This window comes from Boleophthalmus pectinirostris, unplaced genomic scaffold (assembly GCF_026225935.1).
Source record: "Boleophthalmus pectinirostris isolate CB_2022bp ecotype Guang Dong unplaced genomic scaffold, ASM2622593v1 HiC_scaffold_21, whole genome shotgun sequence".
Taxonomy (NCBI): Eukaryota; Metazoa; Chordata; class Actinopteri; order Gobiiformes; family Gobiidae; genus Boleophthalmus; species Boleophthalmus pectinirostris.
This window is the reverse complement of record NW_026571175.1, coordinates 7,539,400-7,553,905: the sequence shown is the minus strand read 5'-3', so window position 1 is coordinate 7,553,905 and position 14,506 is coordinate 7,539,400. Positions and strand designations below refer to the sequence as shown.

At 43.6% G+C, this 14,506-nt stretch overlaps 1 protein-coding gene across 1 annotated transcript; it reads left to right on the top strand.

The window, feature by feature from the left end:
- The first annotated feature begins 2,018 nt into the window (after positions 1-2,018).
- On the top strand, positions 2,019-12,634 carry LOC110175558 (uncharacterized). The gene is given in 4 exon segments (XM_055157001.1): positions 2,019-2,592; positions 2,893-2,980; positions 7,436-9,855; positions 9,857-12,634. Coding segments are annotated over 2 exon segments (3,969 nt in total). The 5' UTR covers positions 2,019-2,592; positions 2,893-2,980; positions 7,436-7,750; the 3' UTR covers positions 11,721-12,634.
- The last annotated feature ends 1,872 nt before the right edge of the window (positions 12,635-14,506 follow it).

The following is a 14,506-nucleotide window of genomic DNA, read 5'->3' as shown; positions in this document are numbered from 1 at the left end:
CTGGCGCGTATGGACCTGTATCTTCTTCCTGAGGGCAACAGGTGGAACAGGTGGTGGGCAGGATGGTGTTGGTCTTGCAGGATATTATGCACTCTCTTCAGACAGCGGGTGGTATAGATGGTACTAATCTAATCTCTAATCTCTGGAAGAGTGTCCCAAAGATTTTCCTCACTGTTTTTACCACCCGCTGGAGTGCATTGCTTTTACAATGAACATAAACATAAAATACTGATTGACATGACAGTTTATTACTAATACCAGAAAAAGCATAATATCTTCTTTAAAGGGCCTGTATTATACAATTGTAATGTTGTCCTTGTCACAAACAGACCTGGAGCTGTGTTTTGTTTCTTTCACACATATTTAACACACAAACACGGCAGATTTAAGATGAGTGAAACAATGTGTGTTTAACGTCCACACACCTTCACTTGAATCATTTGAATAATGTCAGCCCTGGGATTGCCAATCTCCACTGAACTAAACTGAACTAAAGGTAAAACGAGATGTTAACTTAAACTACAGCTTCATGACATCACAAGGTGGAACAGAGCATTTTGAGGTTTGGAGATGTAGACTCCAGATCTGTTTTTTGATGAAGTAACATTATGACATGACTTAAAGCTCCCAAAAGTCAGTTTTTGCATAATATAGGACTTTTAATAAATGATAACACCCTCACCTTACAGCAAAGAGGTCTGCAGTCAGATTCCCGGGCTGGGTCGGGAGTTTGCATGTTCTCCCTGTGACCAAATGGGTTCTCTTACTCTGATTTGTCTGTCCTCCAGCTAGACTGTAATACTGACCAAAGCAAAGTCAAGATGTGGATTGAGTGCCCGGGTTCTGCACTGAAGACAGATTGACCTAGTGGCATGAAAGAATGGGTCAAATGCTGAGAAAAAAGCATATAAAGGCAGTAAAGTGTACCACTCAGTCACTTTGTTTACAATATCATACATCATTCATTCACTTCTGAAGAATACACTGCAAATAGCCTGGGTCAACTTTTATCTCTATTATTATTTATTATGAAAGAGCCAGTCAGCTTGCAATCTGCCATTCCGCCAGCAGATGGAGCTGTGGTGAATATCATTGACGTAATTGTTATGTACACAGTCCTACTGTATCTGCGCCCTTTATGGTCTTAGACTTTGACAGACTTTATTGATCCACAAGGGAAATTATTTGGACATAGTAGCTCACATATCACAATATAATAACAAAGAGTAAAAACTACAAATGGTAATAATACGTTCTAAATTAGTAGCAAAAAATAGAGAGCAAGAGGCAGGTGTCAAATAAGGCATAATGACGTAAATGTGCATGTACAAGTCAAAATAAATTAGAAAAATAAGTAATAAAAATATAAAATTTCAGCTATATACAAGAGGTCATAGGAAGACAGTGCAGAAAAAGAAAGTGAACTAATATTTTGATTGGTATCTTCATTTTTGAGATGATGTTGCCTATTGGAAAAGCTAGGTCTAGTTGGATGAGTGTTGACATGTATTCACTCTAAACACAACCAGTTATAACAATTTAACTATTTTTTTAATCACCTTTTTGCCATGAAACACCTGGACAACTGATAAATTTACATACCCAACAACTGACCATGATATAATCAGCAATTAAATGCATTTTGCCAGTTATATAACTATATATATTTACATCTGTCTTACAAAAGGGCATCTCATAGGGTCTGTAATAAAAATGCAAAGTGGCCGTGTAAGTACATGTTCTAGTGCTACTTTAACCCATTATTCGTACATCAAAATCAGATTACTGTACTTAGCCTTTACTTTATGATGGCTTTCATTGAATTCCCACTAGACTTCCCTTCGCATCACTGTAAATGAACACACACAAAGAGTTAATGCGATGCAGAATGGGTCTAATGACATCTATAATGGCCTAATTATCATTTCACACGCTGCAGTTTAATAGCACACGGTGCCAAAAAGCGCACGGAGCAAACAGTGGCACATGCGCGCACACAACGCACGCCAGACGCACCATGCAGCTTTCAAGGATCCATATTTTAGCCATGGAGATGAACTGAGCGCGTTCGGGTCGCTCTGAGTGACCTGTGCATACCATTACCCGGAACCAACTCGCTCCCAGCTTGGACCTAGCCAGGAAACTACCATTTTACCACCACTACAGCCTAGCCAGAGCGCAGTAGCCTCCACAACCAACCGAGGGGGTACACAAACGGGGCGGAGAGCACAGAGCAGCCAGCCGAGGAGGAGAAAACCAAGGGAAAAGCAGAAGGCGATGCTAGCCGAACAAAGACGCGCATTTGGATGGTTTTACGCACAGTTTGGTACCGGGCCGAGGCGCGTAGCTGCAGACAATGGTCGTATGCGAGCAGGCCAGCGGAAATGTTGTCCGTAGCGAGCAGTGAGAAGCCGAAAAAAGAGGAGCAGAGCCAGGCCTGCCTCTGTGTTTTTCCATGGATGAAGAAGGAAAGGGCCCCGCTGTCAGGCTGCACGTTCCCCGCAGACATGGCACTCTCCCCCCGCGACGCGTTCATATGTTCACCGCTGAATGCCTGAGCTTTTTTCGCCTCAAATACTCCGATGTTAAGAGGTAAAACATAAACAAAAAGCCCTCCCTGTGCAAGTTGGAGCCTTTTTTTGCTAGCGTGGGGCTAAGATGCTAACGATGCTAATGCTACACAGACGCCAACAAGAGTGTGAAAGTGTGAAAACGCCTGTGCCAAAACCTTTATAAATGTGAACTGCTGTTTGCGTTTGTAAGAATTCTGCTGGCACAAGTTGATTTTTCCACTACTATCTTGAACAATACCTTCGTTACTGTTAGCTTTGTTCTCACGTTGCATTGTTAAGGTAAAATAGTGACTTGCAACTGTTTTTTTTCCGTTTGCAGCTTGTGTAGATAGAAGAATTTGCGTTTTCAGCGATGGAGACTTCGCTTTAGTCCAACGTGAGAAGGACACACACCCGAGGAGCTGCAGGTGAGACGCGCCACGCACATGACACACCTCCCAACCCCACGGACTACAACTGACTATAGATCTGTAATAATACAGAGCCAATAACCGGTCAGATCTGTGGAGAGGAGAACGCGCTCAGGTTAAACAATGCATCTATTTCAACTCATTTTATAGCTTTATTAACACCTGTAATTAAATGGAGAATAGATTAGTCTCATGCCATACTGTGGAACATTCAAGGCAAAGCAAAAACATCTAAGCACCTGAAAAGTTACATTGTATTTTACACTTTATTTTATGGAGTAACAATATTATTAGTAACATTAAATTGCTTATGTAAAATAATCAATACTGTCTATAACTCATTTATTAATCTTAAACAATACATTTGAACATTGTAACTGTGACTATCAAAAGATTTGAAAATCACATACCAATCCATATTAAAATCAATCAATCAAAATTTATTTGTATAGCACTTTTTCAAACATACATGATATAGCACTAAGTGATTCACACAAAAACATTAGCTATTACTGAAACTAAATATTTGTTTGAGCAGGGATCAGTGCTAAAAAGTTCACAAGACAGAAGTTAACCTTTCCTGAATCACTTTAGAACAGGGATCTCCAACCTTTTTCCTCCAGTGAGCTACTTTTACAAAACAAAAATGCCTAAGAGCTCCTCATTTTAGCAGTCTCAAGAAACCGAATACGGTCAATATAAGAGGCATGGCCTTAGATAGGGTACAGATAGATATTTATAAGTTTCTTTAGTGCACAAATTGGGCATCAAAATGGTACATTTACAATGGTAATTGCCTTTTGATTAATCCAATTTTATTCAGGTACACTACGCATAACTCAGGAATCCCTTTGTGAGTTACTTGGAAGGGTGTGGAGAGCTACTGATAGCTTCCGAGTTACAGGTTGATGACTTCGGCTTTATAATGATCTTGAGCTGTATCAAAACAAGTATAAGAGCACATAGACTAGTACACGCCCATGGACCACTCTGGAACCTGCCTGGACCACTGAGGGATTATACATATAAATATATGAATATAAAAGAAAGTACTATGATTTAATGTTGAAAATTACATTCTATTGTCTAAAGAAAGAGTATTAAGTGTGAAATTGTAGTATTGTAACAACAGCACTTACAACACTACTGTGTGTCTAGTAGTATATTATATAGTAGTAGTATAGTAGGAACATATCCATTGGGGTGCTGAGAGAAAAGGATTGGCAACACATGCATATAAAAGAGAAACAGTTACATAGGTATTTCAATAAAAGTATAATTATATCTTATTTGAAAATTCCATGATCTAGATAAATACGTAATCAAAATGTTAAAAAGCTAATGTTGTCTATCTAACTTAGTAATTGAAATCCACATCCACACTATGGTACTTTATCCTGCTATGCGTTGGTAATAAATATGAAGTACTCAAAGCCCACAGCCCCCCAGAGTGTAGATGTATAAGTCATAACTGCATGATTGTTTTACATTGTGGTTATGGTCGATCTGTGCTCATAAACAACAGTGATGTTAGTGGCCTTTAGTTGAGCTGTGGAAGCAGCGGGGAGCCATCACTACAGGAAATGTGTGGCATTTTCAGCCTCTGTTTGTGCTTTTGCCCAGCAGCACGTTGCAAATGTGCAGCACTTCAGTAATCACACAAGGGACCTGTTCAAATTAAAAACAAAAGCCCAGTATTATCACTCGCCTTGGTTAATGTTATACTTATTTAGTTCTCTGATTAGCAGTTTTGCAGCCTTTAGTGTTGTCACTCTACTCAAATTTTAAACTCAATTATTTTGATACTAAGGAATAGACTCGATACCGATTCCAATAATGATGATGATAATTAAAAATAAAAACTTTCTTTAGACAATAGAATCTGATTTTCAGTATTTAATAATAGTACTTCCTTTTATATTATCATGTGGTTTTATATGTATGTAATGGCTCAGTTGTGTGTAGGTTCCATAGTAGTTTTAGTATCAATTAGTATCTGCTTTTTATACTTTTGACAATCCTTCATCTTTTTTATTTAAATCATACAAGTGCGTAGAATTCAACATTTCTACATCTACTACTAAAAATCATGAATAGCAGGCCAAAGTTTAAAATTGGACCGGAAGATTACTTATTATTACATCTTTTTATAAGTGTTGTGAGCATTCTCTTATTTCTCTCTCTCTCTTCTCCCTAACAACTGAAAGTTGATCAATAACTTTGCTTTGCTTAACTTTGCAGCCTTTTAATAAGTGTTTGATTGATAGAGTTAGAGCAGGGGTGTCCAAACTTTTTCACAGAGGGACGCAAATAGAAACATATTCGTAGTGGAGGGCCACAGACAGCTGTTCAACATGGTAAGACATGCATTTTATAGATACAGACATAGACGTGTTTAACATACGTGTGACAGAGCCACGACACCTTTAAAAAGTGTTAGAACACAAATGCAGTGAGAGGTTATTGAGGTTGCAGTGACAGAGGTACTTGAATTTGAAGTAAAAAGTACTGCCTGTGTTCATTTGGGCCAATTCAGCAGGAAGCCTAAAAACCAACAAAAACTGCCTCAGTAAATATACAGTTTTTTGCATCTTCGTAAGACCAATGTTAATCTTAAAAATAACTTCATATACTACTTCACATGTTTGTTATTATGGAAGATTGCACTTTTCTATTGTGTTTGAGACCTACACTCCATGGAAGCAAGTATTATACTAAACTATTAAAATTTAAAGCTCGATCTTCATACTAATACAAAGGAAAAGGCTTGATACTCAATACCAATTTTGATACCATATGGAAGTAAGACTTTTCAACACAAAATAATATTTTTTCATAAATTGAAATTTGTACTTGTTTGGTTTTGGTTTAGGCCCAGTTTATGTTCTAATACAGACATGTCAAACTCGGGCTCGGGGGCCATATTTGGCCTGCAATATAATTATATTTGGCCTGCGAGATCATATCAAATATGTATTAGAGCTTCCTGCTGGCTGACATTATTTATTTAAAATGTTGTTATTATTTTGTATTATACTTGCTCTGGATTCAATGTTTAAGGAAAACTATTATTATAACATATATTTAAATAAGAAAAGGTTTAACATTACATATCTTGAAAGAAGAAACATGCAGATGTTGTGGAAATTTTTCAATAAATATTTAGTTTGGCCCACAACAGTTTTTAATATTGGCCCTCTGTGAATTTGAGTTTGACAGCCCTGTTCTAATATATTAGTATATTTGGTTGGTCCTATGTAGGGCTGGGTAACAATAAGAAGTTGCTGATACGATACATACCTCAATACACTGGTCACAATACAATACATATCTCGATACCATGAGCTTTCGATTCGATATGATATATATTTCAAAACAATTCTAGATGGTTCAATAAAAAATAAAGGCTAAATCATGGTTGTGATACTAAAAGTCTTTGCTTGTACAAAGTTCATATGAAACACACACATTTTACTCATCAAAAACAGTGAATATGTCAGTTGTGTTGCATGAGTTTCCTTCATCTAAACAGGAAACAAAACTGTAGCACTGTAACAAAATAATTTAGTAAAATATACCAATAAATACTCTTGGCGATATAGCGATGCAGCAGCCCGTGATATCAGTACTGTGTCATCACATTAAACGATTCGATATATTGATATTTCTAGATTTTTACACACCCCTAGTTTCGTGCTTATCCTGATTTAGTGCTAGTCTTTAAGTTGTGGGGTTAGTATTAGTTTTATATGTGCAAATGTGAAAAGCACCCTTAGTTCTGGTCTAGTCCAAGTTTAGTTCTGGGTTCAGTTCAGAGTTTAGTCCCAATTTGTGTGAACGTGCCCTTAATTATCATGTGGTCTTATACTAGTTCTGACAGCTTTAAGATCATTCAAAACCTATTCAGAAAAACCCTGCTAATGTGTTTCTTAAAATATTGATTAATGTCCTTTTCTGCTTTTTATTTAGATCATTTTGTCCACCCTACAGGAAGCAGAGCACTTTCCTCAGCGTTTAAACGTAACAGCTGCTCGGACTGTTGCTGCACCATTTGGAAAACCAGACTGAATTTTCACACACAGCTAGAGATCTGTCAGCAGACTCAAATTTTTGATATCATCTTCAAATGAAATAAATCTTGTTGTCATGAGATACTAATAACATCTAAATATACTGTAGCTATTTGGCCTGGAGGGTAGGAACCGTTTCAAAGCATGCAATGATTCTAATGTGCTTATTTTAAATTGAAGTGGACAGAGTTGTCATATTGCATACTTATCCAAATGCTAGTCTATTTTTATAACCCTGTAATTTAACTCACAAACTGCCTGGTATTACAAAGGACATGTGTATTTCTCATTAAAAGATTCAGATAACAAAGCCTGTATTTAGAACGGTTAGGACTGTATTATTGTATCGAGCTGAAATGTCTTTTGTTGCTTTCTACTGCAGGCTCCTGTGACCGGACTCCATGAATGAACAGAGGACAAAGGAATGAAAAGATCCACTGAACATTTTGGGAACGCTAAATCTGATTTGACCAAAAGCTACACATGGAACTCTTAAATGCAACACTACAGACTCACCAACAGACTATTTATGAACAGTTTAAAACCCAACAGCTGCTCTTGAGGCCTTTCGTATCGACTCAATAGAAATAATTGAGATATTTCTATGAAAGACACCAGCTTGGGCTGTTAGTTGAATAAGGGCTTACAGTGAAAGTGTTGGTCGCTGTGCCCTGGGACACTGCAGCGTCAGAGGGAGATGTTCCAGTTCAGTAAGTACCCCATGGACATTTTAGAGATGCTGAGTGGACACCAAGCCCATCAGTTCAAAGGCCTGGGGCTGGACCGACAGCTCGGCCACCAGCAGCAGGTCCCTCTGCCGCACCAGGGGCAGCTCCAGGGGCAGCACCCGCCCTCCACAGAGCCGTCCGGGAGTCTGCTGTCCGGACTGGGCCTTAGCTCCCTGCAGTCGCCTCGCACCAACGCCTTCGCAGACTCTTCGTCGCTCTTTGCCAAAATGGGCGCCCCTCCTCCCCCCATCTCCCACCAGAGTCAGACCTCCTCCTCCTCCACCCACAGTTCAAGGAAGTCCAACAAAATGAGCAGTACGAGCGGGACTGGCACCACCTCTGCGGGGTACCCTCAGTTTCTGCGGCCCTTTCACCCTGCTGAGGCACTGGCTCAGGAGCAGCTCCACTCGGGCATGGGGCGCTTTGACTTTGGGGGTGGGAGCAGTGTTACACCTGCCCCCCCTCCTCCACCTCTTCACCCAGGGCTGCCTGTCCCTCAGCCTTCCCCTGGACCTCCCACCTCCTCCCCCTCTCCCTCCACCTCCGTCTCAGTGTCCAATAACCCCTCAGGCAGCACTGCTGTGCCCTTAGTGGGCCAGTCGGACCCCCGTAGCCTTCATCAGCAGTTCAGCTGCATGCTCGCTGCTAACCAGTACTTCCTGTCGGGTGTCCCGACAAACAGCAGCCTGGAGCAGTTCTTGGTGCAGCAGGGCTCCCACAATCCTCTGGGGCTAGGTCTAAGTCAGAGCTCAGAGTCAAACTCCGGCCTGGCCCCGCCCCCTGCTCTGCACACGTCGCATGCACACAGCACTGCACAGCCTCAGCAGCAGCAGCTCGCCCCTCACGCCTTAACGCACAGCCACACCCACCACCCTCACCCTCTGCACCCCGCCCCACAGCCCGCTCCACTCGGGGGCTTCGATTTTCAAGGCATTCCCGTTCTGTCCTCAAACCAGATAGCCTCACTCATGCAGCAGGAAGCTGGGATCCCGCTCTCTCTCCCGCTACACCTGTCTCTCTCCAAAGAAGAGGCAGCAAAGTCTGGAGACGGCCAGTCATCAGCGCCCTCTAGTGGAGGGAGTCGTAGGAAAAAGGCTATGGCAGGATATCTGCCCCAGAGGAAAGCAGAGAGCCACAGTCACAACACTAACAGTGTGAACTGTCACGAGAGCAGCTCCAGCCAGAGCTCCTCGGGGCTGGTGGGAGGGGCAGGTGCTGGAATTATTGATTCCCAGCACACCTCTCTTTTATCTCCCTCTTCAGCGACCACGGTGTCCTCCTCTTCCTCCATCCCCTCTTCCTCTGCCTCCTCATCCTCACATGTAGCCAATGGTAGCCACCAGTTGTCCAAATCCAGAGAAAGCCAAAACAGCTCTTCAGGGCAGCCTGAGCCTGAACCTCTTTACCACTGCGGTGAATGTGGTAAAACTTTTACTCACCTCTCCAGCCTGAGGCGGCACCTCCGCAGCCACGGCCTCACGCCTGAAAGCCAAAGCAGGAAGTCTGACTGCACCTCCCCCAGCCCCGAGAGGATCTTCTGCTGTGGAGAGTGTGGAAAGAGGTTCAAAAAGAGGGGCCACCTCATCCAGCACAGTGTCACTCACTCCGAGAACAGACCTTTTGTCTGCAGCATCTGCCAGAAATCCTTTAACCGCAGAGAGTCTCTGACACGACACGAGAAGATCCACGATGAGAAGCCGTTTAGGTGCCCCGCCTGTGGCCGCTGCTTCAGGGAGAGCACCTCTCTGCTGAACCACGCTGCCTCTGGGGCCTGTGGCAAACCTCCACGCAGCTCCAAACCCAAGAGTTCTGAACATAGCCGATCAAACCAGCCCAATCAGAGCAGCATTAAGATGGAGGGAAGTGACAGAGTAGGAATCTCTAATGAACCCATGAACATGGCCAATGGCAAATATGCTACAGATTACTCCAGGGGGCGCTATCCAAACCAGTCCTACAGCAGTAGTGTTGAGGAGTACAACAGGTCTCAGTCCTCACTCTACTCTGAAAGTTCATTAGGGACAGATATGTCCAACCAGACTCTCCGAAAAGCCCCTTTAGCACCCACACTCCACCCACCCTCAGAGCCAGCAGCCTCAGCAGCAGCAGCAGCACCACCACCACCCACCCCCTCAGCCTCCTCCTCCCTCACAGCCCCACCTGCCCCTGTCCTCTCTGCTGGACGACTCTGAGGATGAGGTCACCAGCAATGCCATGTCAGCCATAGCGGCTGCTGCAGCTGCCTCCTGTGACATGAACGGAGAGGGCCGAGAGGGCGAGAGGAGAGACATCATCGGGGGTCTGCTTGGGGGGCTGGGCTTTGGGAACATAGGAGGACCATCCTCCACAGTGACACTAAACGGAGCCACCATGCCTTTAACCCACCCCAGCCAGCCCCAGGTCAAACCAAGAAGGCCCAGGAAACCCAGAGAGAAGAGAGAGCCTGGATCTGTGGTGCGGAGGAGGCGCAGTCCTCTGCCTCCCAGTGATAACAGTGACCGGCCGTACGGTTGCCAGGTTTGTGGTAAATGCTTCAGGAGAGCGGAGACTCTGCGCAGACACCACCGCATCCACACCGGAGAGAAGCCCCACACCTGTGACGTCTGTGGGAAGAATTTCAGAGAGCCCTTCCACCTCACCAAGCACCTGACCGTGCACTCTGGTGTCAAGAACTACAAGTGCAACCTGTGCGGAAAACTGTTTGCCTACGCACAGAGCCTGGTCCGCCATGGCAAACTGCACCGAAGAGGAGAGATCGACTCTCAGGGCCGACGCATTAAAGGCGCAGCCAGTTTAAATAAAGTGAACTCTGAGAACTCAGAATATTACTCCTCCTGCTCCCAAGAGGAAAAGTCCCCCACGACGGGCACGCCCACACAACGCATCTACACCTGCACAGTGTGCTGGAAGTCCTTCAGACACTACTTCCACCTGACGGCTCACACTCAGACTGTGCACGGTGGAGGGGTGGGGCTGGAGAAGAACTATCGCTGTGAGGTCTGTGGAAAAGCCTTCGCCTACTCCAACAGCCTGGTGCGCCACAAACTGTCCCAACACGGCATGGACCGCAGCGGCCAGAAGGTCCCCCAGGCCCAGCCTCAGCACACAGGGTACTCCCCCCTGTACTACGACTCAGGCTCAGGGCACCCTTACGCAGGGACATCACACATGCAACCAAACCCCTCCCCACAGCAGCATCAGCAGCCCCACACACAACCCCTGCAGCACCCCTTCCACTACCACCCAAAAGACTTTCAGAGCCAACATGCACCGAGCACAAAGCGGAGAAAGAAGAGGCGCGTGGTCATCCACAGCATCATGAGGGACGGGAAGCTGGTGGGCGTGCCCCTGAGTAAAGAGACCAGGAGGAAGCTGCTGATGCTGAAGAGGAGGAGGGGCAGGCTCCAGGCGCAAATCAACAGGAGGAAGATGTTGGCCCAGCTGAGGGCCAAAGGCAGTCAGGTCAAAGTGAAGTCCTGGAGAGGAGGAGCTGTCAAAGTGTCTGGACTCAGCTCTCTGACTGTGTCCCTCAAACGCTTCCCCTGCCCCATGTGCTCCTGCAGCACCTTCTCCAAAGAGGGGCTGCTGCGGCTGCACTATGCACTGAGACACCAGCCCCGAGGCGGCTCATCGCGCCTGCGCTGTTCTGTCTGTGGGAAGCGCTCTCGCTCTCTGCTCAGAGCTCTGAGGCACCGTGGAGCTCACCTGAGACAGGCCTCTTTCCAGTGCCTCAAGTGTCGCCACTGTTTCTGGAGCCCTGAGCTCCTGGCTCGACACAAGTTCTGCTGCCGCAGGGCCACTGCAGTGACAGCGCCTGTCCACTGGGGACTCATGAACCTTAAAACATCCCCCCCTCACAACCAGGACGCAGAGCACCTGTCTGTGCCCCAGCTAATCTCTCCTGACAGGGCAGCCCTGCTCTCAGACTACACTCAGTAATGTTTTAGTCTTTAGGTTTGGTCATTTCTCATTACAGAGGCCTGAGCTAACATAGTGCTTTGCTGGTGGACACAGGCTGGTTTAGTAAACCTGGTTAACCTTAAGCGTGTTGGTGGCTGTAGTTAGCTTGGACTTTAAAAGGCCTATAATCAAAACCACCTTCACAGATGTCACCTCTGAAGAGGTGCAGGACTTTCAGTAGCAGCTATCACAAAAACTCTATTTCTTTTAAACGTAGTATTAATACTGCGTGGATTTATACGTAGTATTTACACAGTATTTATTCATGAAAAGCCCACTGTAGACCTGAGATTTATTTTTATTTGTTACATCATTTACAGAATAATTATATTTTGTTTTATGTTTCCAGTTGTCTTTGCTTGTTTTATAAATGGAAGCTCTTCCTAGTTAAGAACGACAGCATTGCCCAATCCTGATCTGACAGTCAACAATGACTTTAATTTGTGAAGCGACTCAAAAATACTGAGCTCGAGACTGAAAACTCGGGAGAACGTTTTGTATTGCACAGTAAAACTCGACTAAAACTGTTAAAGTCTTCAGGATGTAAAAAGGACTCCACAGATGACAGTGTACTGTATAATTCATAATATATTTTATTGTGTCCTGATTTATCTGATGTTTTTTACACATGATTTCTTGTACTGTTCTTGTCCAGGGGAGGGTTTGTATTTGGGAGGGCTGTGTATCTGTGATATTTTCTGTACTTTACCACGCGCTGCAGTTTTGTAATGATGTGTGTACACATAGTTTATACTTAGGTCCTGTCCAAGTGTTGTTCTTTTTCCTGTTAAACTAAAACATGTAATATTATTACTAAAGTACTATTCATTTTCTCTACATAAAGTGAGTTGTTGAACGCTAAAATCAAATAAAAAGCTCGAGAGTTTACACAATTTCTGGTATACTGGAAGTGTAACATTTTAAGATGAAACTGAACAGGTGCCTAAAGACATTTTCAAGTTGTTTTCATCATGATAGAAAAAGAATTGAGTGTGATATTCAAGTTTAATTAAACATTTAATTAAACAAATTTAAACAAAGCTAACGCTGAGCATACATACCATCACAAATTGCATATCTGGTGATCTATACTGTACGTAGATGTTACCTCCACTACACTGGCAAATAATGGCTCAAAAATGACTCGTTAACCATCTATAATTTTTGCTCATAATTTATGAAGTTAGTACTAAATTACTTTTTCCCAAAGGTATTGCTTTGCAGTAGCCTACTAATTGGATCTCCATTAAGTATTGCTTCTTTAAAAGGTCATTAATCAGTCATGTATTCAATTAATGATGTATGTAGGGCTGGGCTTTTCTAATTTCTCTCCAAAATGGGCTGGCGCTGTATGCATAATAATATGTCAGTAAAAATGAATAGGCTACTACCAGGCTATATAACATTTGTAAAGGGACTTGTATAAAAAGTGGCCCATAACTTTCACCACTATTGCTACATGAACATACTAGTAATAGTCATCTGCCTAATGTCCGTGCCATACCGATAAACGTCCACTAGATGGAGCCAAATCAACGCATATGCAGATTTTCAGAGGGGGGAAAACCTTTGCAGTTCCTTCTCTTCTCTCTCCCTCCTCCCTCTATCTCTCTCTCCCTCCCTCCTTCACTTCTGAGAGTTGTGGCACATAGCAGTTTATAGACGTGTGTGAGGAAAAACAGAGAAATGTGCTGAGTAATTTTACTGCGCCACAACTGACAAGGCTCTCCAGCGAGTTTACGATCCCAGCCCCGGCTATTTCTGCATGCTCAATGCTCACTGTACACACACTAACCTCTGATTTAGATCAGAAATGCCTATTTACACATTATTACAAACTTATCTGGCTTTAAGAGGCAACCTGATGCTATTTATTGAACTCTGACTGTTTTACAATTTGGATAGTAACGTAGTAACCGTTTTGGTATATCAGTTTATGTTTGTTTTATCCTGTAAATTAAATATTTACATTTTTGGGGCCACAAACCTTTAAAAAAAATGTTCATCTGATTACAGTAAATGCCACTTAGCTTTTCACTGGGTTAGTAAGTATTAACTCCATACTAATGAACGCACTGAATAGGCAATTGTCTGGATGGACCCGTGCGTAATTATTATTTAAATGGCTTTGAATTTGAAAGCTGCTCTGCTTTGTCTGCACGTCCATAATACTTAAAGAGCTTTTAGCAGGGGTTGCCATATACCAGAGTAATCATCCCGCATGCTGGATTTTCTGTCAGACTTTGCCATCCCCAGAGTGAGTTGTTTACTGATGACACGAGGTGAAACGCTAATCCACGCGGTCCTCTGCCCGTGTCCAGCCAGTCACGCGGATGTAGCATGGGGGAAAACCTGTGGGCGGGAACTCTGACCTATTTTCAGCCAATGGGAGCGAGGCAGAGGCAGCGACTGACCTAGATTCAGCCAATCGCGGCGCAGCGCAGTCGCCGGTAGGCAACAACGGCCCCGTGCAAGAGCCATGTGCTTCTCGAGGAGGGATGACAGGAGAGTACAGACGGGGCAGCTCGTAAAGGCGCTGATTTATAACAGAAAACACTTAAACCGTGGATTCAATGCGCTACGTTACAGTTAACGCTTAGAATTTAGCATTTTGGATCACTGTCAATCCTTTTACGCACGAAATGAAGTGCGTAAAATGTCCCGTACTGCCTAGTTTCTGTTATTATAGCGATGTGTGATTCATGTGCGTTATGAATATGCATTGAATGTGTTTTGCAATGAGTTTTTGAGGTGGTGGTTGATTG